The following is a 27,715-nucleotide window of genomic DNA, read 5'->3' on the forward strand; positions in this document are numbered from 1 at the left end:
CCTGCTAAATTTATTTGAGGTTTATATGCTTTGCAGTTTCCAAAGGACTCCATTTGTCTTGCACTTGAAGTCCTCTGAAAACTGTTCCCCATGCAAAATCTGACAAGTCCATCTGGAGTGACTGAACTGGGGTCTGGAGGGAGAAGGGGTAGATCTGGATTGAGAGACATCTGATCCCTCTACCACTGTATCTCTTGTTTCACAAAATCCATCACTAGTATCTGGAACTCCAAGGGAAGCAGGTGGTGGGTCCAACAATTTTCAAGTGCCATCCAATTTTTCTTTTTCAGGCTCCCTGGAGCCTTGCCTGTGGTCTCATGAGGATCGCTAATGTCACGAGGCCTAGAATTTTGAGAAACTCTCTTGCAGCACCAGCTTCTTGTATACAGAAATACCCGAAAATGTTCTGAACAATTGGGACCATGTCTTCTGGTAAAAAGGCCATACTTTTTTTTCTCTGTCCATCATATACCCCCAAGAAGACAATTCTTTGTGAGAGTATGAGACAAGACATTTGTATGTTCAATTTGAAGTTGGGAGCAATTAACATGTGATTCTAAGCATCATAAAGGTGTAAAGTCACCATGAAATAATAATAGAGAAGGGATAGGCCATCTGCAGGGTTAGTAATTTGAATTTGGGTACTTTCCGAAAGTGATTTAGGTACACCAACTCTATTACTATTATTCATGATAGCTCCTTTTTGGGTACCATAAGATTCTGGGGTAAAATCCATTTCCTTTTTGTGGTGTATGAACTGGTTACATAACCCCTGATTGCAACTTGTGAAAGAGTACCAGAGAGAACAGATGTGTCTGGTCTGCATGGTGCAGGTAGATTTTCCTGAAAAGAGGATAATTTTATGTCCATTGTCAAAACTATCCTCACTGAATTATGCTCAGTACCCACTTGTCTGAGACTATTTGTGGCTAGTCTGCTGGGTTGAGCTAAATCCTTGAGGGAAGGTGCAGTGGGGAGACAGGAGGAAAAGAAGGGATACCCAGAGTCTTTGCATAGTCATTCTTTAAGAGGGAAACTCATTTTTGGGAAATGAATCTTTTTATTTGGCTTGGGAGCATCATCCTCCTGTTATTTCCTCTTGGTACCCTGACTGCTATTAGGCTGGCAGTTTTGCTTGTTCTGTCCTTTGAAATTGGATGCCTTGTTAGGGGAGAATCTGGGAATATGAAACATTCTAGACACCATATGCATAAATTTATCTCTATCATCCCATTGTTTGAAAATCAGGGTGGGAGCAGGACCATACACAAATTCAGAACTTAAAAGAGCATTCAAAGTCTCATTTTATAAATCCTCGGAAAAACACTGGTTATGTAACCGAGCAAACATTCTCAATGTAACAGAATCAGCTGCATTTTTAGAAATAGTGTTTACACCTTCCACGGCACTCTTCAAGGCATGTTTTGAAACCTGAGTCACATTAGAAACAATCTCATTCATATAACACTTCTATTCAGCTGGCAGATACAGCAAAGTCATCTAAACTGTAAGCACATTCTAAAATAAATTTCCACATGAAGACCTGATAATTTTAAATTCTAAAGACTAAAGTACTAGACTGAGCCAACTTTTTTCACTGAGATTCTAAACACCTACCAATTTTATGTGGTGGTGAAGGGTTAAAAGAAGCCAAGGCTCTCTTGTTAGAGCTGGCAGCTGGAGAAACCACAGCTGGATCAGCTGACCATGGAGCAAAGAGAACTAAAAGTACAGAATACACCTCATATTTCCTAAATAGCCTTTTAGGAACTCGTTCACTAGCCAAGGAGGTTTTACAAGCAGTTTTACAGGCATCTTCTATGGAGGTAACTGAGAAGGAACAATCAACAAATTTGAAATCTAATCCTCAATAAAATGATAAACTCATCTAATCTCTGGCATAGCTCCAGATTGCTACCACATAAACACATCTCTAAACCTAGCAGCTATGGAAAACTGAACACATGCTTGCATTTTTGAACTAGTTCACCTTCCAAAGAATCAGATTGGATGGATTCAGAGTGTTACTATTGTCTACATCATTACACTGATTTCTAGAAAAGGTAGCCCATAGTCATTCTGAATAAAAGCAGCTCTTCCGAGATTAGTTGACTGTAAAACACTCTTAGCTAAGGAAAACACATGAGCACTACACATGGTAGTAACCTCTCTGTCTGTTATGTGGTGAAGTTTCTGTTTCCTCTCACTATGAACTATACTAGAGGACAAAATATCTGGGTACAGAGTGTTATGTCTGGCAAAGGGTCCCTTTTTCTGGACCTCTCCTGCACCTAAAAGGTTTAGATCTCCCATACCTGAATCTGGCAATGTAACAGCCTCGAAGGATGTCTCTGACCCCCATATCATAGAGGGCAGTGGCGGGATCACACCAAAAGGTGATGGAAGAAAAAAAGGTAAGTGGTAGAAACCTTTGAAAAAATATCTATAGCGATGTTAAACTAGTAGTAAATACCAAAAAAGTAAGATAGAAAGGTGAAAAACCACAACATTTGTCTATCGGAACTTCAAATTGAAGCAGACAAACCACAGAACCCAGAGGGCAAGTGTTGTACTAATACCACCGAATCTTCTATTTCCCAGTATAAGTCATAGAACACTTTAGAAAAGCTCTATAACTGTTAAAAGTAGTATTAAGCATACAAACAACACAGCAGTAATCTAGAATTCAGAAAGGAATTGACATCAGTTGTAAATATCAAGTATATTAAAATAAGAAGTTAACACACACACACACACACACACACACACACATATATATATATATATATATATATATATATATATATATATATATATATATATATACATTTAAAATAAAACCAGTAATAAAACAGAAATAAATCAAATCCAAAAGGGATCTTAACTGAGTCTGGAAGCTGTAATCCACCAACACAGGATGCTCAGGAAATTCAACTGTGTAAGGCCTACACCTGGGAGTAAAAGACTGAATGTGACTTTCGGTGACAGGGGTTAGGTTTCCCCTGATGGGAGAGGCTTAGCTAATACCCTGTCACAGAGAGTAACAGGAGGAGATACTGAGTTCTGGAAAGCTGCCAGCATAGGTTTCTGCTGGCAAAGAATCCATATACCCCTGACGCAGTGTGAATGATGAACATTACAGGGACCACTCAGTTTGCGCAGTAGAAAAAGAACTAAAATAAGCATGTATAATGCACACTTTTGAATATATTGTATATATTATGTAATATATTACGAACAAGAAAACTACAATGTTAAGTTTAATTATGTATGTATTCCAAGTATGCATATAATCCTATAATTCTGTACTGGCATCTATATGTGACTGTATAAAACTGCTACTGCTTAACTCTTATGTAACTATCCACATGTGGAGCTTTTCTCCCCGGGCCTCTGCTGAAAATGGACCTGTGTCCAGTCGGACTATCCCAGTTAACAAATGTAAAATAAAATAAATAAATGTTAAACAACCATAGCTTAAGAAAACAATATTTTTCACAAGTTTAGATATGTGCTTGTGCAATGAGTTCTGTCTGTTATAGAAGCTGGCTGATGAATACTGTTAGCTTTCAGCAGACTGCCAGTCTATAGGTTCATAGGCAAGTACTAGGCTAGCTATCCTTGTGGGCCATTTTAAGCCTAGCCAATTTCCCTTTTTGTACTGAAATAACCTATACCATTTGGTTACAGATTGGCATTACCCATCCTATGGACAATAAGTATGTATCACCCCTAATAAGAGGAACTAAGGTAAAAGTCTATTGGAAGCGAGATACCAATAGTCCTAAATTTGTGAAAACCAAGTAGTCCCAGAACGAAAGTTGCTTTCAGTAGTCAAAACAGTTAGAAAATAACTTTTTTGTGTTAAATTTCACAGGCTTAATTATAAATAGAGAAAACACGTAAATAATAAAATAAAAGTGAAACTTCAATCCGAAGATCAATAGAAAATAAAAATTCAAGGTTCTTCAAACAATAAAAATAAATCTTTTGGCCTGGCCAAAGCTTTCAACACAGTTTCCCGTGCAGGCATAGTAGAAAAACTAAATAAACTGGGAATAAACCCTCATGTCACCCACTGGATTGCCAACTGGCTCACAGATAGGATGTTAGCTGTGAGCTAAGGAATTAGGTACATGTAGTGGTAAGAGTTGAAAAAGAAAAGGTGCACTTATTATTCAGTACTAGATGAGAGATAAACATATCACCCAAGTAAAACATTTGGTGTGAGGAGCAGATTTATAGCTGGTGAATGAAACACCCTGCACTTCTGTTTTCAGCAGTTGAAAGGCAGATAAATCCACTTCATTATCAGATATGGCATAAAACTGGTATGCACAATGGTTCAGCATCAGGGAAAGCAGCTACACGTGCAACACACAAAATGAATAGAATCAAATGTCCAGCTATGTGTATCCAAGTATTTTTACCTACACAGCTCCCCACATAGAGAAGCATGACTGCCCGACTGCTTTTGTATGATCACCATAATGGAATGTTGGGAATGTAGCCTGTAGAAGAAATCTAGCATAGGACTTAATGACAGAGTTACATCTGCTAAGAAGAACAACATAATGGATCTTTCTACCTTTTTGTTCTGTTCCTCAGATTCTGCTTGCAGCCTTTGAATCTCTTCCTGCAACTGTTTCTCAGTGTCCTCTTTAAACTGAATTAAAAAAAGCATTAAACAGTGCATTAATGAAACAAATAGAAAATGGTGTTTTCATAGATACTCTGTTAATACTCTGCTAAATAGCAGATCATTAGTAATAAGTTACTAATTAGTCAAACTCTGAACGCCTGCTAAAAGGTGATAATATCTTTAGCAATGCGTTGAATGATTCCTCCATGCCCTCCTCCTGTCATCAATAAGCCAAAATGAGAATGTTAATAAAAGTGTATCTCCAAAAACAGCAACAAAGGAAGGAGAGACTGACAAGCAAGACAAAACCAGGTACAGAAAAAAAAAATAAAACATCTAGACATTTGAAAATCTATATGTAAGGCACAGTTGTAAAACATACCACCAAAACAGACATTTAAGTTATTAGCTCTTGCAGCACTATAAGTACTGGATTTTTCACTCAGCTTCTTCATTGATCAGTAGCCTGTCTTCTTCTTCTTTCAGCAGCACATTTATACTCCTAGCATAAGGTAATGTGCATATCACATCTGTTTGCCCTTGGCATTAACTATCACAGTCTATCTATAAACCCTGCATTATTTAACATCACTACCCTATTCTCAAAAGAAACTATAACAGCAAATTAAAAAAAAATCATACTCAACACATGAAATCTTTGCATCAGAGCTATATGCAAAATTCTAAGTTAGTTAGATACATAGATGGAGCTAAATTTGCAGCTTAGATACCGGACAGGTATATAGTCATCAAATCTACCGGCTTGTGAGAAGATCCTATGTAGTCTGTAACTACTGGGAATTCCCCTTCTGATATGCTCAGCTGAAGCACATATCTAAACTCTCATTACATCTTCCAAAGGACAGAGAGGAATGCAGCCTCATAGCTCAGCATGTAACCTTGCAGCATGCCCTGGCAAGAGGTGTGCTCCGAATTTGGTTCATAGGTGTTTACTAGGCTAATGACCACAAGGCCTTTTTAAGCCTAGCCATGCATTCCAAATATCTGACAAGTTCTCGTACCCTTCATAACTGTAAGCAGGGGCTTGGGAGATGAAACATTTACAAGCAAGGGCTTGAGAGATGAACCATTTTCAGGTTGCCTGAGTCCATTAGAGACATAGGTGCCAAACCACGGATGAATTTCCTATTCCCCATCCAATTGTCCAAGTTGCACTTGAATTGGGTTAGGGAGGAACTCAGCTTCACATGGATGGGGAGCCTCCTCCAGAGACAGGGTAGCCTCTGGGATACATTTGTATATTCATCTTATGTAAAGGAGACAAATTGCTGGATCTGAGCTTATTTACGCTTGTCGAATAAATCCTGAGTTAATGATGTACACCAAAGAAAGGTTTACTTTTCTGTCTCTCTTTCTCTCTCTGAATGTGGAGAGTGCACCAAGTAGTATATGGAGACACTATAGAGTAATGAATTGGCCTGTTCCCTAGCACAAAGATATTAGATGTCATCTTGGCAAGCAGCAACACTTGTGGACATCATACAGCAGTAGAATCAAGGGGTTTTCATATTTTCTCTACTACTGTACAGTCTTGGAATTAGTATATATATATAAAGATGGAGTGGTGTCAGGATTCAGAGAACTTCCTCTGTGCAGAAAGAAGGATTTATTTGATTTCAATACGTTCAATGGTTTAGTTCAGTTCTGCACTCATGGTATATATTTTTGGTGTATCTTAAAAGAGCTTAACACTGATTCAATAATGTTCCTGTATAGATGTGTGCATACACACATACTCATACATGCACACATGCGCACATGCACACACACACACCTGCACATGGTAAGTAGGAAAATAGAGCAAGCAGACAAATCCCATGAAAACAAAGGAAAAGTATGCAAACTTCCACATAGATAGTGACTGAATACCACATACTGGAGCTGTAAGGCATAGATATTACTGATGAGCCTTAACATAATTCTTTGAATTTTGCATGATCTCTGGAATCAAAATGATATGTAAAAAAGTATACAGGACTTTATTGTCATGGGTGGTAAACATTTACAGCCCCTACCCACCCCCTCAACATTTAGCAGAATGGTAGACAAAATGCATTCTCCAAAGTTATTCATCATCATGATGACCTGTGACAGGTTGTGCTGCAGCAAGGTATGCCTCAAAATGAAAATGTTGAGAGCCATCCACCAATCATGGTGGCAGGGATCTCACACTAACAGCAAACCCACTATAGCCTTCAGGAGTTCTTCGTTCATTCAGTTAAGAGAGCAAATTAATATCTTGTTCTGCAAAGCCCCTATCACAGTGGCTAGCACTGTGGTAAACACTGTGTGTACAGTGGACAGACAAGAAGAACACATTGTACTGAAAGTGCTGCCAATTTAATGTGAAATGAAGAATGCTTGTATGTGATCCCTCAAAAAATGAGCTGCCAGAAGGTAAGACTACCATGCAGGCACCATACTGCAGCAGGTCATGAGCCGCCAAAGAGCTACTATCCAAGTTATGGCATACTGCATGTATACACTGGACATTTCTATGGTGTTAGATAGGGAAGATGTCATTTATCGCTTCTGAAACACCAAAAAGTCAATGTAAGAACTTTGTTTGCCCCTGAGAGAGGAATAGACTCTACATCCCATTTTAACAGTAAAGTTTCAGCTTGTTCCAAGAGCTCAGGGCAGAGCTCGTATTGAAGCAGGACCTGATGTTTTTATGATGTGTCCATCCAGGACCACACCAAAACCAACAAGGACAAGTGATGGCTTTTCAATGGGATAGATTTTAAGAACTGGAATCTAACAATACTGTTTATGTTGCCTTGTTGGAGTAATTCTTCTAGATGCCTCTCTCTGTAAATGAAGGCAGGGATAGCAACACTGAGTAACACTTGGGAGCTCTCTTCATCCCTTGTGGGGCTTCTTTTTCTTGGGATAGTGGGTAGACTTAGAAGGAGAAGTGGTATAATACAGGATGCCATTGTAGAAACCATCAACACTAGCCAGTGCTTGTTTCATTTTCTACCAGGTCTTATAAGGCTTACATGGGTTGAATCTCTCCACAGGAGGAGGTATCAAGAATGGACTGCCTAAGGTCCTCCTTGAAGGAGGGTAATGGGAGCAATGCCAGCTGATGCAAGAACATTTCTGAGCCTGCTGTGACAGTCATAATATTTGTGTAGTCAGAAGTGCAGCAGAATAAATACAAGATGACTATAGAAGCTGTCATAAAGGTATTTTCTAGTTTTGCCTCAATCACAGATTCACAGAGGTCTGCTTGATTTACCAGTACCTAGTCTGCAGGAGATGACAGAAACTTTGGCAGACAAGGTACATTGTTAAAGAAATAAATTCCCAAAGTGGCAGAGGAGAATAACCGTTAGCCTCTCATATCTAAAGCTTTCATTACCTTATCACATAGCAAGGGGAAAAGGTTGTTTTAATTTCTAGGACTTTTGTAAGACAGAAGAATTCATGCAAGAATCTACCCTGAGATGTGATCAGAATGTCACTGTAGCAACATGCCACCATTATAATCAGGTTTCATGGATGAAATACCCAAATTATTCTTTCTCCTTCACCACATACTGGTTTAAAAATTTCTGATGAAAATAATAGGAACAATAATTAGGCTCATGGTGGACTCCATAACATGTAAATTCATCATAAATGGGGAGAGGGTCATCTGAGGAGGAGTTGTAGGAACAGAAGATCTGTCAAAAGGGTCTCAGGATCTTTACAATCTCCTTTCCCTTGAAGATGATAAAATACGGATCGGCTCTCCACTAGCCCTAGCTCCAGCAGGGGTGGCCTTGCTTCACCAGAAATATCTGGCAGCACACAAATGGAAGATGAGTGATATGTGCTTAACAAAATGGCCTGGCAGTTTGGACTAGTGCGTGGAAGAAGCAGAACATGGTCCTGATAGGCCTGTGCAGGGCCTTGCACAAGAGTCAAATCTTGGTCAAGAGTGAGAACAATTCACAGCAAACATCAAGCAAATGTCAAAATTGCTTCATTCAGCATATAAACCATGCCTGTGGGCTCAATTAATGCAGGAAAACTCAAGGGGTTCTCTCAACTCTTGATGGTGTATTTTAAACTTATGAAACAATGACACAAATAATACAACTGCACAGTAGTATGACAATAGCAAACATTCAAAGAAAAAATTTTTAACCATGACAGTCAAATGGTACAAGGCAAAAATAGAGAAAGTGAAACAGCTGAATGCTATACAGTTATTTATTTATTTATTTTTGAGAGAAAATATGGAATGTAAAGATAGCACAGAGGGAAGAAATATAAAATTTAGTTATAGATAATTACAGTAAATCACTGCTTAAAAAAACTGAAATTTGAAGAAGTAGGCTTTGGCCATTTCTAACATCAGTTCATGTATACACACATCAAAAGAGATCTTGAGGGAGGTGCAGGTGGGTAGCATGGAGTGGAAGACAGACTGAGAATGTTTCCCTTGCCAGACTAAGTCCTGCTGGTGATAGTGCTGTAGGTATGATGGACTGTTCTCCAATCTCAATCAATAGAATTCAGCTTCATAAATAGACAGAATGCAATTCTAATTCTGATTCCAGTTTTAATAAAAATGTGCCGGTATTTTACAGTCTCCCTTTCCTTTCAGGACTGAATTTTCATATCTAATTCACTCAAAGTTCCTACAGTTTCCATTTTTCATTCTTTTATTTCTTCCCCATAAGACGATGTAAATACTGAAACTCTTTATTTTGTTAATCCTTGTTACCAATGTAGAGGTGTCATAATTTGAAAGAAAGCCCAGCTACTTAACTTATCCTGCTGCTTTAATAAATGACTTGAATTCCAGGACAATAGCAGCACCACCAAATAGAGGGAACACTAGCTCATTAACTGAGACGTCTGATGGAGTCAGAATTAGTTTGTGTAGTCAGTCAAGAGGAAAAGGTAAACACTTGCATCACACCACACTCATCACATAGTCTCACTAAATCTACACCACCAAAATCCACACATAGAAACACAAAAACATTCACAGAGTCTCTCAGTAATAATCTGCTCAAGCAAGAGAGACCTCCAAATCAGAAATGTAAGCAACCTTCACCCCCCAACACAACCCAAATGACACATAGCCCGCAGACTCAGTGTGCCACTCAACCACAGCTAATAAGGCAAAACAACATACCCAACAAACTAGTCATAGGTGACTGCATAGTTAGGCCCACTGATGTCCCACTCACCAGGCTAAACAAGGAGAAGATTACTGTCAGCTGCCTGTCAGTTGCCAGGATCCGCCACATAACCCACGCACTCAGGTCACTCCACAAGTACAGATATGACTCTGTCATTGTCCATGCTGGTCAGAATGACCTGAGATGTACCTCCCTGGACTACATGAAAAGAGACATGGAAGATCTCTCCGATCTTGTAGCCCAGGCAGGTATGACCCTAGCCCTGAGTAGCATTCTGCCATCACCCAGAATGATACTGCAGTACAAGGACAAAATGGCTGACTTCAACAATTGGCTAAGCTTCTGGTGTCCTTCTAAAGGGATCCAGTATCTGTCTGCCTGGGATGACATGGTCAACAGACCATGATGCTTTGCCAGAGATGGCCTGCACCTGTCACCCCTGGGATTCTGGATACTGGCTAAGGTTTTTGCCGCCCCTATAGTGCCTTTTTTAGGCAAGGTTCAAATGACAAATTCACCACTGTAACAGGAACAGGCAAGCAAAAACTGAGGGTGATGCTACTCAATGCTAGAAGTCTAAATCTCAAAATGCACTCACTCGAGGCACTCCTTAAAATGGAGAACATTGATATCTGTGCAGTGACTGAGTCCTGGTTCAAGGCTCCAGAGAGCACCACTGCACTACCAGGCTATAACTCATACCACACCTTTTGGCCATGTAACCTGGACAGGAACACTAAAGGCGGAGGTGTGCCCATATTCATTAAGGATATCCACACCTCCAGGCTAGTTGCTCAGCATAATGAATCCGAGATTATCCAAGTGCATCTAACTCTGGGCAAAACTGCAATCCAAATTGCAGCTTGCTACAGATCCCCCATCATGCACCAGGATTCCCACTCCTCTTTTCTTGATGTACTGGAAAATATTAGGGTTCAACCAAACACCCTAATAATGGGCAATTTCAACTACCCCACCATTAACTGGAAAAACTACTCGTACCAACTCCTTCGCTCAACACTTTCTGGAATTCATAAACTCCAATGCCCAGGATCAACTTATCCACACCCCCACCAGGGGCAATAATATCCTAGATCTAGTCATTACCAACATGAGTGACCGGTGTTCCATACCTGAAGTCAATGCCTCCTTGGTCCGATCCGACCATAAACTAATCTCCCTAGATATCCACATCCTGCCCCGAACCCCCATTAAGGGAACCATGGTAAAAAATTTCTCCAAAGCCAACTTCATGCTTCTTAAGACAGAAGTGGTGAACTTCATGACTCCCATGCAGATGGACAATACAGTTATGACTAGTGAATCCTACATGACTGCACTTTATAAGCACTTACACAAGTGCATGGCTCATGCTATCCCAAACAGAACCAAGACGCTATCCTCCAAAAAAGGAAGCCAATCTGGTGGTCGCCTGCCATAAACAAACTGTACAAATTGTTGCAAAAGAGAGTAAAATCACATGAGTGGAGGAGTTCCCTGGTCAGCCTCAGTAAGAAGCTGTGATCCCTGATAAAATTCTCCAAAGCTAGTTATGAAAACAAAATCACCACTGATTCTAAAGACAACCACAAAGCATTCTATAGCTATGTCAAGAATCTCAATGGCAACACTCAGATCTGCTCTGAGTTACAGCACAATGGCACTAAATATACAGACCCAAATGATATTGCCAACATCCTGGCAGATAGGTTCAGTGCTAACTTTACCCCCCTCTCACCCCCTAAAGAGCCCATCTGTATACCAGAAGAATGCAAAGTTCCTGTAATCATGGCTGCACAGGTACAAACCACACTCTCCAAAGCCAAGAACACAGCATCCATGGGACCAGACAACATCCCAGGCTGTGTTCTACATGAACTACAGAATGAACTGACACCCCACCTAAGTACCATGTTGAATCATAGCCTCACCTCAGGCTTTGTGCCCGCTGAATGGTGCACAGTGACGGTTATCCCACTCCACAAGGGGGTAGCCACCATGGACCCCGGGAACTACCGTCCTATTAGCCTGACGAGCCTGGTCTGCAAGGCCATGGAATGTATCATCATGGAACTTATAAACAAAGACATTGGTAATCTTCAAACTCTGGACCCCACCCAGTTCAGGTTTGTAAAAGGAAGATCATGTCTCATAAAACTGATAGACTTCTTTGAAGCAGTCACCAAAGCCGTAGACGAGGGTAAGGTGGTTCACACAGCCTATCTAGATCTTGCCAAGGCTTTCGACACCATCACCCACTCTGGAATTATAGATAAACTCACTAAACTAGGTATAAATCCCTATGTCACAAGATGGGTTGCCAACTGGCTCACTGACAGAACCCACACTGTGAAAGTAGCAGACTCCAAATCCAACTTCAGACCAGTGATAAGTGGAGTACCACAGAGTTCAGACCTGGGTCATCTCCTGTTTGGTATCTACTTCTCTGAAGTACAGGCTAACACAGAAGGTCTTTGGCTAATGAAGTTCACAGATGACTGCAAACTAGGAGCCATAATCGAAACTCCTAACGATGTGGACATCTACAAAAGGGCCTCACTGAGACAGATGCCTGGTGTCAAAGCCATGACCTCAAGCTCAATGCCAAAAAGTGCATTGTCATCCCCTTTGGTAAAAACTCTCTAACCATGAACTACAACATAGGCGGTAGTATACTTAACACCGAAAGTGTGATAAGAGACCTTGGGACACAGGTGGATAGTAGTCTCTCCTTTGATAATCACATCGCCACAGTAGTCAGGAAATCCTTCTACGTGGCACATCTCATCACAAAAGGTTTCTTATCCAGAAAAAAGAGGTCATTGTTCCCCGTTACTCATCACTCATTAGACCCATTATAGAGTACAATGCCCCTTTTGGTATGTACCTCACAAGACATCTACAACAACTGGAAAGGCCGCAGAAATACCTCACAAAGAGGATTACCGGCCTCAAATAGATGCCCTACGCAGACTGTCTAAAAAACTCCAGCTTTACTCTGTCGCATATCGCCAACTCAGAGGTGATCTCTGCCTAACATACAAAGCTCTGTCAAACCCAGAGCTGTTGGACATGCTCCACTTAACGAAATCCCAATCCCTCCAAGCTAGGGACCTAAACCTTGTCACAATAATAAACAGAACATGCCGGAGGGATAGATTCCTGTCCCAGAGACTTCCCATACTCTGTAATAAACTACCTATCTATATCAAACAAAGCTCCTCATTAGCACTCTTCAAGAACAATCTTGATGATTGGATGGGAAATAGAAAATTCACCCTGGGGATCTCTTTTGTGGCTCGGCTCGACAGTGGCACAGGAAAATAATTTTCTTGGGTGGCAAAAGCCAGGGTACCTTTTTGGCTGGGCTTGTATAGGCCCTAGGGCCGATAGCCTAGTACCTACCTATGAACCTATAAATTTAGCATACTAATTTTAAGTTCAAGCTGCATCTTTGCCATGAACAAAATGTAACCACCAGTTTTAACAAATGAATAACAAAAATACTGCATAAGCCATAAATGCTTAATTGGTGAAAAGTTCATAGGTAGGTACTAGGCTATCGGCCCAAGGGCCTACGTAAGCCTAGCCAGCAAGGTTCCATGGCTTACGTCACCCAAGAAAGTTATTTTCCTGTGCCACTGTCCAGCAGACACAGAAGTGATTCATGGGGTGTATTTCCTATTTCCCATCCACTCATCAAGATTTTTCTTGAAGAGTGCTAATGAAGAACTTTGCTTGACATAAATGGGTAGCTTGTTCCAGAGTATAGGAAGTCTTTGGGACAGGAAGCTATCCCTCCAGCATGTTCTGTTTATTGTGGTGACAAGGTTTAGGTCCCTAGAGCGTGTAGCTTGGAGGGATTGGGATTTCTTTAGGTGTAGCATGTCCAACAGCTCTGGGTTTGACATAGCCTTATATGTTAGGCAGAGATCACCTCGGAGTAGGCGATATGCTACGGAGTAAAACTGGAGTTTTTTGAGGCAGTCAGTGTAGGGCATTTGTTTGAGGCCAGTAATCCTCTTTGTGAGGTACTTCTGTGGCCTTTCCAGCTGCAGCAGATGGCTTGTGAGGTACATTCCAAATGAAATGCAATTTTTAAAATCTAATATTCTGTTTCTTGTCATAGTAGAAGACAGCGTCACAAAATATTTGAAATGATGCCTTGAGAAGGCAAACTGTAAAGTCCCCATATAAAACTCTTCAACACATTTATGGCATGAAATGCATAAAAAGCAGGCAGCAACTGTATAGCAGCTGAATTACAGGATATAAAGAGAAAAATATTTTTCTGCCCATTGCAGAAGATAGTTACAAATTGTAATCTACACTCTATGCTGCTTTATTATGTATGCTTACACTGCTGCAGTCAAGTTACTCATCAGGTAAAAGAGATACATAGGAAGGCAACAAAGCTCAGCTACTTCTTGGATGCTGGGTCTAGGCAAGCTGATGTGAACAGGACAACTAGAATATGATAAATAAGTAAAAAGACAAAAAATAAGAGTCCTCTGTTACCTGCTCTGTCACTGCCTACTGTGATGAAGTTATATAAGGCAACATATTAGCACAAAACTAGCTGAAAATGCTGTGTACTGCTGCTTACCTAGACAGCAGAAGTTGCAAAAGCAAAGTAAGCACAAAATGGGGAGAGACTAAATGCAAATCCAAAGCAGCAGAATTACAACAGAAAAAGAAGGGGGGGAGCACAGCTCTGAAGAGAAATAACAAAGAATTCAAAACTATGCAGAAGAGAGACAATGAAAAACAAGTAGCATGGCTGGTGGTGGACAGCATTATGTCCAACTATAGCGAAAGTAAAAAGACACAGTACAGCATGATGTCTGCCAGTATATGGCCAACAACTTCAAGTGGAAAGAAAAAACTAAGGAATTAAAGGGAAGTAAAGGAAAATGCAGAGAAGGACTAAATAGCAAAGAAAGTAAAGGAGCAGAATAGTGCAACACATGCAGTGCAGTACAGAATCTATTAGATTAATCTATAATAATTTAAACAGTAAGCAAACAGGAACATTGTGCTTGGTTGCAGGTAAACAGAAAAGACGTACTATCTGAAAGCATGTATAGCCCAAATAATCAAATGAAAATCATTGTAGGATATGTGCATTTAAATGAGACGGTAAATGAAGTGACCGAACTATACATCAGCAAATGTGCATGGGATCTATTCGAATACATGCATACAAAACTGCAAGATCACTTCTACAATGAATAGCAGTCCAGCAGAATTCAAAGCATGTTTCCTTAAGAACATTCATTCAAACTCAAAGCTTATATCTCAGTATATGTCATGATTCATGGTTATACATTTTAGTAAATGGCTTTTTTTATCAGAATACCTGGTTAGCTAATTAGACCTTTTGCTTAATTCCCCATCTGCTGAGATTGGGGGGGTGGGATTAATTACCTTGGAGAGGTGGGGGCTAATATATTGATAGCTAGTACACAATTCCAAAATTCTTGGACTTGCCTCTGATCTCAACAAAAAATTTTCTATGATTGTCCAAGGTTTTGTTTCATCTTACACTCTCCTGCGACATCCCTGAATGCCTCTATGATTCCTAATAGTCAGGAGAAAGAATTTTGCCAGCTTAGATGGAGCACCTCTTTTGCAGTTCCACCAATGACCCAAAATGCAAATATAATTGTCTGAGAACCTGAACTGCAATCCCATGTGATACAGAGGAAAACAAAAAAAAATGTACGTGCTATACATTCCAGTAAAGCTGCAATTAGATAATCACAGAAAGCAGTTTTATATGAAAGATATTTTCAGCCTTTAATGGCTTCTTAGATTAAAGCTCTGTAAATTAGACTGCAAAAAAATACAACATTATGAAAAGTGCTGCAGCAGAAAAGGGAACTTTCTAACAATGCAATTAACTACTATGATTTGCTATTAGAGTCTGCATTACAAAACTAGCCAATGCACAGTACCTTTGACAGCAGGAAAGTTCTAGGTCTATTAAAACTTGAAAAAATATGAAATAATAGCCTTTTGAGCTATTCAAGCTAAGCTAAAACACTAAGCAATACTAGTAAGAAATAAATATTTGTAAATTAAACTGCAAACAGTAGTAAAAAATCTTGCTGCGATCAAAAGTTCTTCAGCTTTGCGAATAAAAACAGCTTTACAGTCTTCATACCTAAACAACAAATCTTCTTGTTGTAATTAAAAATAGCTTCACTTCTTGGAATCAAAACAAGAAATATTTATTGGGTGAAGCTTATTTACAGGCAGTCCCCAGGTTATGGACATCCGACATGCGGACAACCCATAGACACGAAAGGGCTGCTGCAATTTCAGAAATAACGTAAAAAAAAAAAAAATTATTACAGCTGACCAAATCTGTATTTGTGTGTGTGTGTGTGTGTGTGTGTGTGTGTGTGTGTGTGTCTGAGAGAGAGAGACAGATAAAGACAGACAGAGAAAGAGAAATTGAGAGTGAAAGCGATGTGTGTGAGTGAATGCAGGTATGAATGAGGAAGTGACTGTGTGTGAGAGAGATCAGGAGAGTGAAAGCGATGTGTGTGAGTGAATGCAGGTATGAATGAGGAAGTGACTGTGTGTGAGAGAGATCAGGAGAGTGAAAGCGATGTGTGTGAGTGAATGCAGGTATGAATGAGGAAGTGACTGTGTGTGAGAGAGATCAGGAGAGTGAAAGCGATGTGTGTGAGTGAATGCAGGTATGAATGAGGAAGTGACTGTGTGTGAGAGAGATCAGGAGAGTGAAAGCGATGTGTGTGAGTGAATGCAGGTATGAATGAGGAAGTGACTGTGTGTGAGAGAGATCAGGAGAGTGAAAGCGATGTGTGTGAGTGAATGCAGGTATGAATGAGGAAGTGACTGTGTGTGAGAGAGATCAGGAGAGTGAAAGCGATGTGTGTGAGTGAATGCAGGTATGAATGAGGAAGTGACTGTGTGTGAGAGAGATCAGGAGAGTGAAAGCGATATGTCAGTGAATGCAGGTATGAATGAGGAAGTGACTGTGTGTGAGAGAGATCAGGAGAGTGAAAGCGATGTGTGTGAGTGAATGCAGGTATGAATGAGGAAGTGACTGTGTGTGAGAGAGATCAGGAGAGTGAAAGCGATGTGTGTGAGTGAATGCAGGTATGAATGAGGAAGTGACTGTGTGTGAGAGAGATCAGGAGAGTGAAAGCGATATGTCAGTGAATGCAGGTATGAATGAGGAAGTGACTGTGTGTATGAGAGATCAGGAGCGTGAGAACGATATATGAGTGAATGCAGGTATAAATAAGGAAGTGATGGTGTGTATGAGAGACATAGTGAAGAGTGAGAGCAAGGGATCAATCCACTGGCAGCAGTTAAGAGGTGGGTGGTTGCATAAGGGGAGGGGGTTAGTTATGGAATAGGTAAAGTAGTGTTAAGACTGTGTGTGTGTGTGTGTGTGTGTGTGTGTGTGTGTGTGTGTGTGTGTGTTTGATACCTTTAAAGCTCATAGAGTAAGAAATCTGTACAAAGCCATAAATAAAAGTTGTACAAATGCCCAAAAATAGGGACAGTTTTAATAAATATTGCTCTCACAAACTTAGAAAGTTGATAGAATAACAAGTTTTGCATTAGCATGACTTTTCTGAAGGGTATAAATTCTGAAACTGAAATGTATGCCATTATTTTCTAATATCAGTCTTTATTTGCCACTACTTTTGCTAAACAACCTCAATTTTATGAAAAATGGATCAAAAATATGAGGCAAAAATCTGGACGTTCTGTGAAAATCTGTACAGTTGAGAGGTATGTAAGTGTGTCAAAAAGTCCTCATGAACACTGCATTCAATAACAAAATGTCTTAAACCAGTTTTGTTGGTAGGAAGTAAGGAAGCATAGTTCATAGGAAGTAAGGAAGCATAGCTGCAGTATACAGTATTATATTTGTGTTTCAACTTACATAAAAATTTGACTTAAGGGCAGACTAAAAAACAGATCTTATCCTTAACCCGAGGATTGCTTGTAAATCAGCAGATAAGTGTTGTGCTTAAATAAGGAAACTAGAAATAAATCTTGTGTTTATACATATTTCAAAAACAAAGAAAAAAACAACATTCTATTTAATTCTATAGAAATGTAAACATATAATTGTGAGTGGTTCAAACTTAATATCTCTTAGAATATATATTAGAATAAAGGTGGTTTTAACATTCCAGTGGTTATCTTGCTTCCAGCTTCTGTGTGATTGAATGAAGTTTGCAGCCAGGAAATTCAGTAGCAAAACCTGAATGAGAGAACTTTGAAAAAATGGTGTGCTGTGAGACTTATAAATGCTCCTATGAAGATATAGTAATAAGGGTCCATGCATTAGGTGTTTTTTATAGAAAAATAAATGTGTACCATTAGGTGTTAACCATCCAATCAACTATGTAGGCTAACTTGTTTAAAACACATACTACACTATCCATGGTCTGTGTGACTGGATAGAGAAGCTGTATGCAGGAAACCAGGAAGTTAAATCTGACTGGGTAAAAAATGTAAATGCTAGTCTGCTATGGGTCTTATAACAAACACCAGTGAGGACTTCATAATTTGGGTCATGTGTGACTATATATATATATATATATATATATATATATATATATATATATATATGTATATATAAGCTAAATATGGTTCTTTTTGGTGCTGATTGTGGAAATAAGGGTAAAAGTTGGCTAGGCTTGTAAGATCCCTATGGTCATTAGCATAGTAACCTCCTATGATCCTACAGCAGATTATCAGCTAAATCACAATAATTTTTTTAAAATACATATGAGAATTTAAATAATAAGGAAATAACCCCACTTAAAAATGTCTCTGTATGTTAAAAATTAATAAATATAGCTTGTCTGCAGCGCTTTCATTCATGTTTCTTCAGATCTGCCTCTCAGGTAAAACCTTTTAATTTGAAAGAAAACTTTTTGTGCACAGAAGTACAATAACTAATTACCAATTAATAATTAAAAATTAATAATAAATAATTGTATAAATCTCCACCAAAGTAAAGTCAGATTAAAACAGGAGAGTTCAGCTGTCAACAGTAAGTGTGGTGATGGAGTCTCCTAAAACTGACAACTGGTGATGGAAATCGGAGTGTTAAGTCCTAGTGTTTTACATGCTTCTAGTCTGATCTGCCATTCTAATCCCTGTTTTTCCAGCCTGTCATTTAATTATCCTTGTAGTTCTTCTTTTGGTATGTGATGTAAAATATGAAATTGGAATGTCTTGTGTCTGGGTTAATCTCAGTTGTGTCTAGCTATTGCATTGCTGTTGCTGTAGCAGATGTCTGTAAGGTGTCTAGCAATTCTGGTTTTAAGACTGTTGCTAGCTTTCCCGATATAGAAGGGAGGGCATCAGGTGCATTGGGCCCTGTAAACTACTAATTCCGAATGGCTTTAATGATCTTTTTAAAAATCCACCAGGCTGAGTAATTCAAAGCTTGATGAATCCAAACTGAGATAGGTCCAATGTTTGGAAGTTCCCTATGTCATATGAGGGATCTTACAGCAGTGATTCTTATAATATACGTCCGATTTATCAAGAAACTAGCTACCAACTTATAACAAAAAAGCCTCTTAATTACACTTGATCCACATTTGTTAGAGAAATAACTTGTGATACCCAAGATGCAACCCACCAAATGTAACTCAGTTTGAAAAAATAATGAGAACTGGTACAAATTTATCTAGTACATTTCCGAAATAATTCATAAAGAATTAATATTTTAAGCCCAAATTTTAAAAAGTATGTGGTATTTCTACAGTTTAGAATGTATTTATTGCAATGACTGTTTTTTTCTCCCAGATGCTTGCAGACCACAAGACCTCTAGTTGCATATCTGATCCATTCATTTCCAGCAGGAGACACCTGGTTATGGTAAGCTCTAATGCAGGTAGTTATCAAGATTTTACTTTAACATATTATCACTTGCTCATTATAGAAGCATTACATATGTGGAACCCAACAGTACAACCTCGCTAACCCATGTAAACTTCTATATATGTGTCAAATTATGCCTGCTGTGAGCAGATATACAGCTTAGTGGGTGGCATGTCTTGGATGTTGCTGCTGCATGATACAGCATCCACTAGCAATGGGTGTCAGTTATGCAGTGGGCCAGGCTGTCTCCCTCTTCCCTGGATGGATGAGAGTGTTGGCCACTCACTCCCAACCTCTACAGACTCCTCCTCCAATCCCCGATCACTAATCAATGCCAGGTCATCTGGATGTCAGTCAGTGTTTTATCTCTCTTTGGCACAGAGGTAGGTAAATGTATCTAATATGAACTTATTGCACTAATTCCATTACTTCTGGTACTGACTTTTGCACATGCATGGTAAACTACAGTAAGGACACTTATGAAAACTACAATTAATACTAGATGTTAAACTTTTAATTTCAGCTACGAATGGTACCTAATCCTTTAGCAATCTGCTCCTTTGTCTTTAATGTCTAAGTGAAAAACTGGAACAAAAAATGAAAAAGAAAATTACAAATTATGCTTTAACTAAAGGGGCAGTTGTCTCCAGTGTCAGGATTCTTCACATATTTTTTCACCTTTGTTATATTATGCTTATTTTTGTCCCTACAATTGTGGGGGTGTAACTTCAGGACTAGTAAATGGACCTTGTAAGAACTTAAATCTTCACTGCATTGTTTGGGACAAGATTAAAAATGGTAAGATAAATCAATGCAATTAGAAAACATCAGTTGAAGGACAATGATTAAAACAAATGTCAAATGAACCAGATTAGACTAAAAAATGAAAAAGTTAGACACAACTGCCCTTTCTATCTTGACTCAAAACAAGCACCATAAAACAAAGGTGAAAGAATACATAAAAAGATATGATACTTTTGCAAATGGTCGGGGGAGTAATGCATAATTTGTTGTTTTTTATTCCAACTTTTCTCTTGGACTCTAAAGCCAAATGGGCTGAGAGCTAAGGAATTAGGTATGTGTAGTGTGGTAAGAGTTGAAAAAGAAAAGGTGCACTTATTATTCAGTACTAGATGAGAGATAAACAGATCACCCAATTAAAACATTTGGTGTGGGGAGGAGATTTATAGCTGGTGACTGAAACACCCTGCACTTCTGTTTCCAGCAGTTAAAAGGCAGATAAATCCACTTCATTATCAGATATGGCATAAAACTGGTATGCACAATGGTTCAGCATCAGGGAATGTAGCTACACGTGCAACACACCAAATGAATAGAATCAAATGTCCAGCTATGTGTATCCAAGTATTTTTACCTACACAGCTCCCCACATAGAGAAGCATGACCGCCCGACTGCTTTTGTATGATCACCATAATGGAATGTTGTGGATGTAGCCTGTAGAAGAAATCTAGCATAGGACTTAATGACAGAGTTACATCTGCTAAGAAGAACAACATAATGGATCTTTCTACCTTTTTGTTCTGTTTCTCAGATTCTGCTTGCAGCCTTTGAATCTCTTCCTGCAACTGTTTCTCAGTGTCCTCTTTAAACTGAATTAAAAAAAAGCATTAAACAGTGCATTAATGAAACAAATAGAAAATGGTGTTTTCCTAGATACTCTGCTAATACTCTGCTAAATAGCAAATCATTAGTAATAAGTTACTAATTAGTCAAACTCTGAACACCTGCTAAAAGGTTTTAATATCTTTAGCAATGCGTTGAATTTTTCCTCCATGCCCTCCTCCTGTCGTCAATAAGCCAAAATGAGAATGTTAATAAAGGCATATCTCCAAAAACAGCAACAAAGGAAGGAGAGACTGACAAGCAAGACAAAACCAGGTACAGAAAAAAAAAATAAAACATCTAGACATTTGAAAATCTATATGTAAGGCACAGTTGCAAAACATACCACCAAAACAGGCATTTAAGTAATTAGCTCTTGCAGCACTATAAGTACTGGATTTTTCACTCAGCTTCTTCATTGGTCAGTAGCCTGTCTTCTTCTTCTTTCAGCAGCATATTTATACTCCTAGCATAAGGTAATGTGCATATCACATCTGTTTGCCCTTGGCATTAACTATCACAGTCTATCTATAAACCCTGCATTATTTAACATCACTACCCTATTCTCAAAAGAAACTATAACAGAAAATTAAAAAAAAATCATACTCAACACATGAAATCTTTGCATCAGAGCTATATGCAACATTCTAAGGTAGTTAGATACATAGATGGAGCTAAATTTCCAGCTTAGATACCTGACAGGTATATAGTCATCAAATCTACCGGCTTGTGAGAAGATCCTATGTAGTCTGTAACTACTGGGAATTCCCCTTCTGATATGCTCAGCTGAAGCACATATCTAAACTCTCATTACATCTTCCAAAGGACAGAAAGGAATGCAGCCTCATAGCTCAGCATGTAACCTTGCAGCATGCCCTGGCAAGAGGTGTGCTCCGAATTTGGTCCATAGGTGTTTACTAGGCTAATGACCACAAGGCCTTTTTAAGCCTAGTCATGCATCCCAAATCACTGACAAGTTCTTGTACCCTTTAAAAATGTAAGTAGTGGCTTGGGAGATGAAACATTTACAAGGAAGGGCCTGGGAGATGAACCATTTTCAGGTTGCCTGAGTCCATTAGAGACATAGGTGCCAAACCACAGATGAATTTCCTGTTCCCTATCTAATTGTTCAAGATGAACTTGAATTGGGTTAGGGAGGAACTCTGATTCACATGGATGGGGAGACTCTTCCAGAGACAGGGTAGCCTCTGGGATACATTTGCATATTCATCTGATGTAAAGGGGACAAATTGCTGGATCTGAGCTTCTGAGCTCATTTATGCTTGTCGAATAAATCCTGAGTTAATGATGTACACCAAAGAATGTTTTCTCTTCTGTCTCTCTTTCTCTCTCTGAGTGTGGAGAGTGCACCAAGTAGTATATGGAGACATTGTAGAGTAATGACTTGGCTTGTTCCCTAGCACAAAGATATTAGATGTCATCTTGGCAAATAGCAACACTCGTGGACATCATACAGCAGTAAAATCAAGGGGTTTTCTGATTTCTCTATTACTGTGCAGTATTGGAATTAGTATATATAAAGATGGAGTGGTGTCAGGATTTAGAGAACTTTCTCTGTGCGGAAACAAAGATTTCTTTGATTTCAATACATTAGATGGTTTAGTTCAGTTCTGCACTCATGGTATATATTTTTGGTGTATTTTAAAAGAGCTTAACACTGATTCAATAATGTTCCTGTATAGATGTGTGCATACACACATACTCATACATGCACACATGCGCACGTGCACACACACACCTGCACATGGTAAGTAGGAAAATGGAGCAAGCAGACAAATCCCATGAAAACAAAGGAAAAGTATGCAAACTTCCACATAGATAGTGACTGAATACCACATACTGGTGCTGTAAGGCATAGATATTACTGAATAGCCTTAACATAATTCTTTGAATTTTGCATGATCTCTGGAATCAAAATGATATGTAAAAAAGTATACAGGAATTTATTGCCATTTAGCAGAATGGTAGAAGAACTGCATTCTCCAATGTTATCCATCATCATGATGACCTGTGACAGGTTCTGCTGCAGCAAGGTATGCCCCAAAATGAAACTGTTGAGAGCCATCCACCAATCATGGTGGCAGGGATCTCACACTAACAGCAAGCCCACTATCGCCTTCAGGAGCTCTTCATTCATTCAGTTAAGAGAACAAATTAATATCTTGTTCTGCGAAGACCCTATCACAGTGGCTAGCACCATGATAAACACTGTGTGTAGAGAGGGCAGACAACAAGAACACATTGTACAGAAAATGCTGCCAACTTAATGTGAAATAAAGAATGCTTGTATGTGATCCCTCAAAAAATGAGCTGCCAGAAGGTAAGACTACCATCCAGGCACCATACTGCAGCAGGGCATGAGCCACCAAAGAGCTACTATCCAAGTTTTGGCATACTGCATGTATACAGTGAACATTTCTATGGTGTTAAATAGGGAAGATGGCATTTATCCCTTCTGAAACACCAAAAATCAGGGTAAGAACATTGTTTACCCCCAACAGAGGAACAGACTCTACATCCCATTTTAACAATAAAGTTTCAGCTTGTTCCAAGAGCTCAGAGCAGAGTTCTCATTGAAGCAGGACCTAATGTTTTTATGATGTGGGCATCCAGGACCACACCACAACCAACAAGGACAAGTGATGGCTTTTCAATGGGTCAAATTTGAAGAACTGGAATCTAACAGGTGAATTATTGACAGTCAGTACTGTTTATGTTACCTTGTTGGGGTCATTCTTCTAGATGCCTCTGTAAGTGAAGGCAGGGATAGCAACACTGAGTAACACTTGGGAGCTCTCTTCATCCCTTGCGGGGCTTCTTTTTCTTGGGATAGTGGGTAAACTTAGAAGGAGAAGTGGTATAATACAGGATGCCATTGTAGAAACCATCAACACTAGTCAGTGCTTGTTTCATTTTCTACCAGGTCTTATAAGGCTTACATAGGATGAATCTCTGCACAGGACGAGGTATCTAGAATGATCTGCCTAAGGTCCTCCTTGAAGGAGGATAATGGGAGCAATGCCAGCTGATGCAAGAACATTTCTGAGCCTGCTGTGACAGTCATAATATTTGTGTAGTCAGAAGTGCAGCAGAATAAATACAAGATAACTATAGAAGCTGTCATAAAGGTATTTTCTAGTTCTGCCTCAATCACAGATTCAAGGAGGTCTGCTTGATTTTCCAGTACCTAGTCTGCAGGAGATGATGGAAACCTTGGCAGGCAAGGTACATTGTTAAAGAAATAAATTCCCAAAGTCGCAGAGGAGAATAACCGTTAGCCTACCATATCTAAAGCTTTGATCACCTTATCACATAGCAAGGGGAAAATGTTGTTTTAATTTCTAGGACTTTTGTAAGACAGAATAATTCATGCAAGAATCTACACTGAGACATGATCAGAATGTCACTGTAGCAAAATGCCACCATTATTGTCAGGTTTCATAGATGAGGTACCCAAATTATTCTTTCTTCTTCACCACATACTGGTTTAAAATTTTCTGATGAAAAGAAAAGGAACAGTAGTTAGGCTCATGGAGGACTCCATAAGATGTAAATTCATCATAAATGGGGAGTCATCTGAGGGGGAGTTGTAGGAACAGAAGGTCACTCTGTTAAAAGGGTCTCTTCACAATCTCCTTTCCCTCTGAGATGATAAAATAGGCAAAGTCTCTCCACTAGCCCTAGCTCCAGCAGGGGTGGCCTTGCTTCACCAGAAATGTTTGGCACCACACAAATGGAATGTGAGTGACAGGTGCGTAACAAAATGGCCTGGCAGTTTGTGAGTGACAGGTGCTTAAAAAAATGGCCTGGCAGTTTGGACTAGTGTGTGGCAGAAGCAGAACATAGTCCTGATAGACCTGTGCAGGGCCTTGCACAAGAGTCAAACCTTGGTCATGAGTTAGAACAATTCACAGCAAACATCAAGCAGATGTCAAAATTGTGCCATCCAGCATATAAACCATGCCTATGGGCTCAACTGATGCAGGAAGACTCAAGGGGTTCTCTCAACTCTTGATGGTGTATTTTAAACTTAGCTAACAATGACACAAATAATACAAATGTACAGTAGTATGACAATAACAAATGTTCATTGAAAATATTTTTAACCACCACAGTCAAATGGTACAAGGCCAAAACAGAGAAAATGGAATAGCTGAATGCTATACAGTTATTTATTTATTTATTTTTGAGAGAAAATATGGAACGTACAGATAGAACAGAGGGAAGAAATACAAAATTTAGTTACAGATAATTACAGAAAAGCACTGCTTAAAAAAACTGCGATTTGAAGAAGGAGGCTTTGGCCATTTTTAACATCAGTTCATGTATACACACATCAAAATAAATCTAGAGGGAGGTGCTGATAAGCCTAACAGTATCATGGGTAGCAGGGAGTGAAAGACAGACTGAGAATGTTTCCCTTGTCAGACTAAGTCCTGCTGGTGATAGTACTGTAGGTATGATGGACTGAACTCCAATCTCATTCAATAGATTTCAGCTTCATAAATAGACAGAATAGGTTCATAGGTTCATAGGTTCATACTAGGCTATCTGCCCTAGGGCATTTATAAGCCTAGCCAGAGTTGTGTGGCTTTCGCCACCCCTTAGGTTGAAGAATACTATATCCATTAGTTTGCCGTGCCTCTGTCCAGCAGTGATACAGAGATGATCCCCAGGGTAAACCTACGATCTCCCATCCACTGGTCAAGATTCCTCTTGAACAGAGCCAGCGAGGTGCTCTGTCTCACATGGACCGGGATTCTGTTCCACAGCATAGGGAGTCTCTGGGTGATGAATCTGTCCCTCCAGCACGTCCTATTTATATCTGTGTTGAGGTTTAAGTCTCTTGCTCTTGTGGCTCTGGTGGATTTAGATTTTTTGAGGTGGAGCATGTCCATTAATTCCGGGTTGGACATGGCCTTGTATGTCAGGCACAGGTCACCTCTGAGCAGACGGTATGTGACTGAATAGAGCTGGAGTTTCTTCAGTCGGGCAGCATATGGCATATTTTTGAGCCCTTTATCCTTTTGGTGAGGAACTTTTGGGGTCTTTCCAATTGCTGCAGGTGTCGGGTAAGATACATTCCGAATGGGGCATTGTACTTAATCATTGGTCTGATAAGTGAAGGGTACAGGGGAACAATGACCTCCCTTGATCTGGATGTGAATCCCTTCATAATCAGGTGGGCAATGTAGAAGGTCCTCCTAACCACTTTGGCAATGTGAGTGTCAAAAGAAAGGTTACTGTCAACTTGGGTCCCCAGGTCCCTGATAACCTCTTCTGTGCTTAATGGATTGCCACCTATGTGGTAACTTGGGGTTACCTTGTTTTTACCAAAGGGTATGACTATACATTTTTTGGCTTTTAGCTTAAGGCCATGGCTCTGGCACCAGTTATCCATTTCTATGAGACCTCTCTGAAGGATATCTGTGTCTGATGGATTTTCAACTATGGCGCCCAGTTTGCAGTTATCTGCAAACTTTGTCAGCCACAATCCTCCTATGCTTGCCTGCACTTCTGAAAAGTAGATGCTGAACAAGAGGGGGCCCAGGACTGAGCCCTGTGGGACACTGCTTGTAATTGGCTTGGAGTCTGACATGGCACCAGCAACTCTAACCCTGTAAGTTCTGTCCTTGAGCCAGTTTGCAACCCATCTTGTGACATATGGGTTTACATTTAAGCTGGTGAGCTTTTCTATGATACCCGAGTGGGGTATTGTGTCGAAAGCTTTTGCAAGGTCAAGGTAGGCTGTGTGAACTGCCTTACCCTCATCAATGGCCTTGGTGACTGTTTCAAAAAAGTCGACCAAGTTCAAGAGGCATAATCTGCCCTTGACAAAGCCGAATTGGGTAGGATCCAATGTCTGTAGGTCCCCTATGTCTTTATTTATGAGTTCCATTATGATCCTCTCCATAGCTTTGCAGACCAGGCTTGTTAAGCTTATGGGGTGGTAATTACCAGGGTCCGTAGAAGCACCGCCTTTGTGGAGTGGGACCACAGTTGCCGTATGCCACTCTTTGGGTACGTATCCTGTGGTAAGGCTAAGATTAAATAGCAGCCTTATGTGTGGGTTTAGTTCCTCATTGAGTTCATGTAGCACACAGCCGGGGACACCATCCGGTCCCATTGATGCTGTGTTTTAGCTTTAGAGAGCAGCTCTCACCTGGGCATTTGAGATGATTGGGAGGCTACACTCTGCTGGGATAGATATTTCTCCTTTTGGGGGGGAGGGAGGGAGGGAGGGGAGAAATTTTCACTGAACCTGTCTGCCAGTATGTTTGCAATGTCTGTGGGTTCAGTGATTTTTGTATAATTTTGGACTAATTCTGAGCATATCTGGGAGTTTCCACCCAGATTTCTAACACAGCTAAA

At 39.7% G+C, this 27,715-nt stretch overlaps 1 protein-coding gene across 1 annotated transcript in view; it reads right to left on the minus strand.

Moving 5' to 3' along the window:
- FHAD1 (forkhead associated phosphopeptide binding domain 1) overlaps positions 1-27,715 on the minus strand; it is a gene marked incomplete at its 5' end in the record, with an annotated part of 2,130,934 nt that overhangs the window by 1,194,931 nt on the left and 908,288 nt on the right. The window contains 2 exons of the mRNA XM_044060429.1: positions 4,589-4,666; positions 21,232-21,309. Coding sequence (XP_043916364.1) covers positions 4,589-4,666; positions 21,232-21,309 — 156 coding nt within the window. The remainder of the gene's footprint in view (positions 1-4,588; positions 4,667-21,231; positions 21,310-27,715) is intronic.

Source organism: Protopterus annectens, chromosome 2.part0 (genome assembly GCF_019279795.1).
Source record: "Protopterus annectens isolate FY-2018-M chromosome 2.part0, PAN1.0, whole genome shotgun sequence".
NCBI classification, from domain to species: domain Eukaryota; kingdom Metazoa; phylum Chordata; order Ceratodontiformes; family Protopteridae; genus Protopterus; species Protopterus annectens.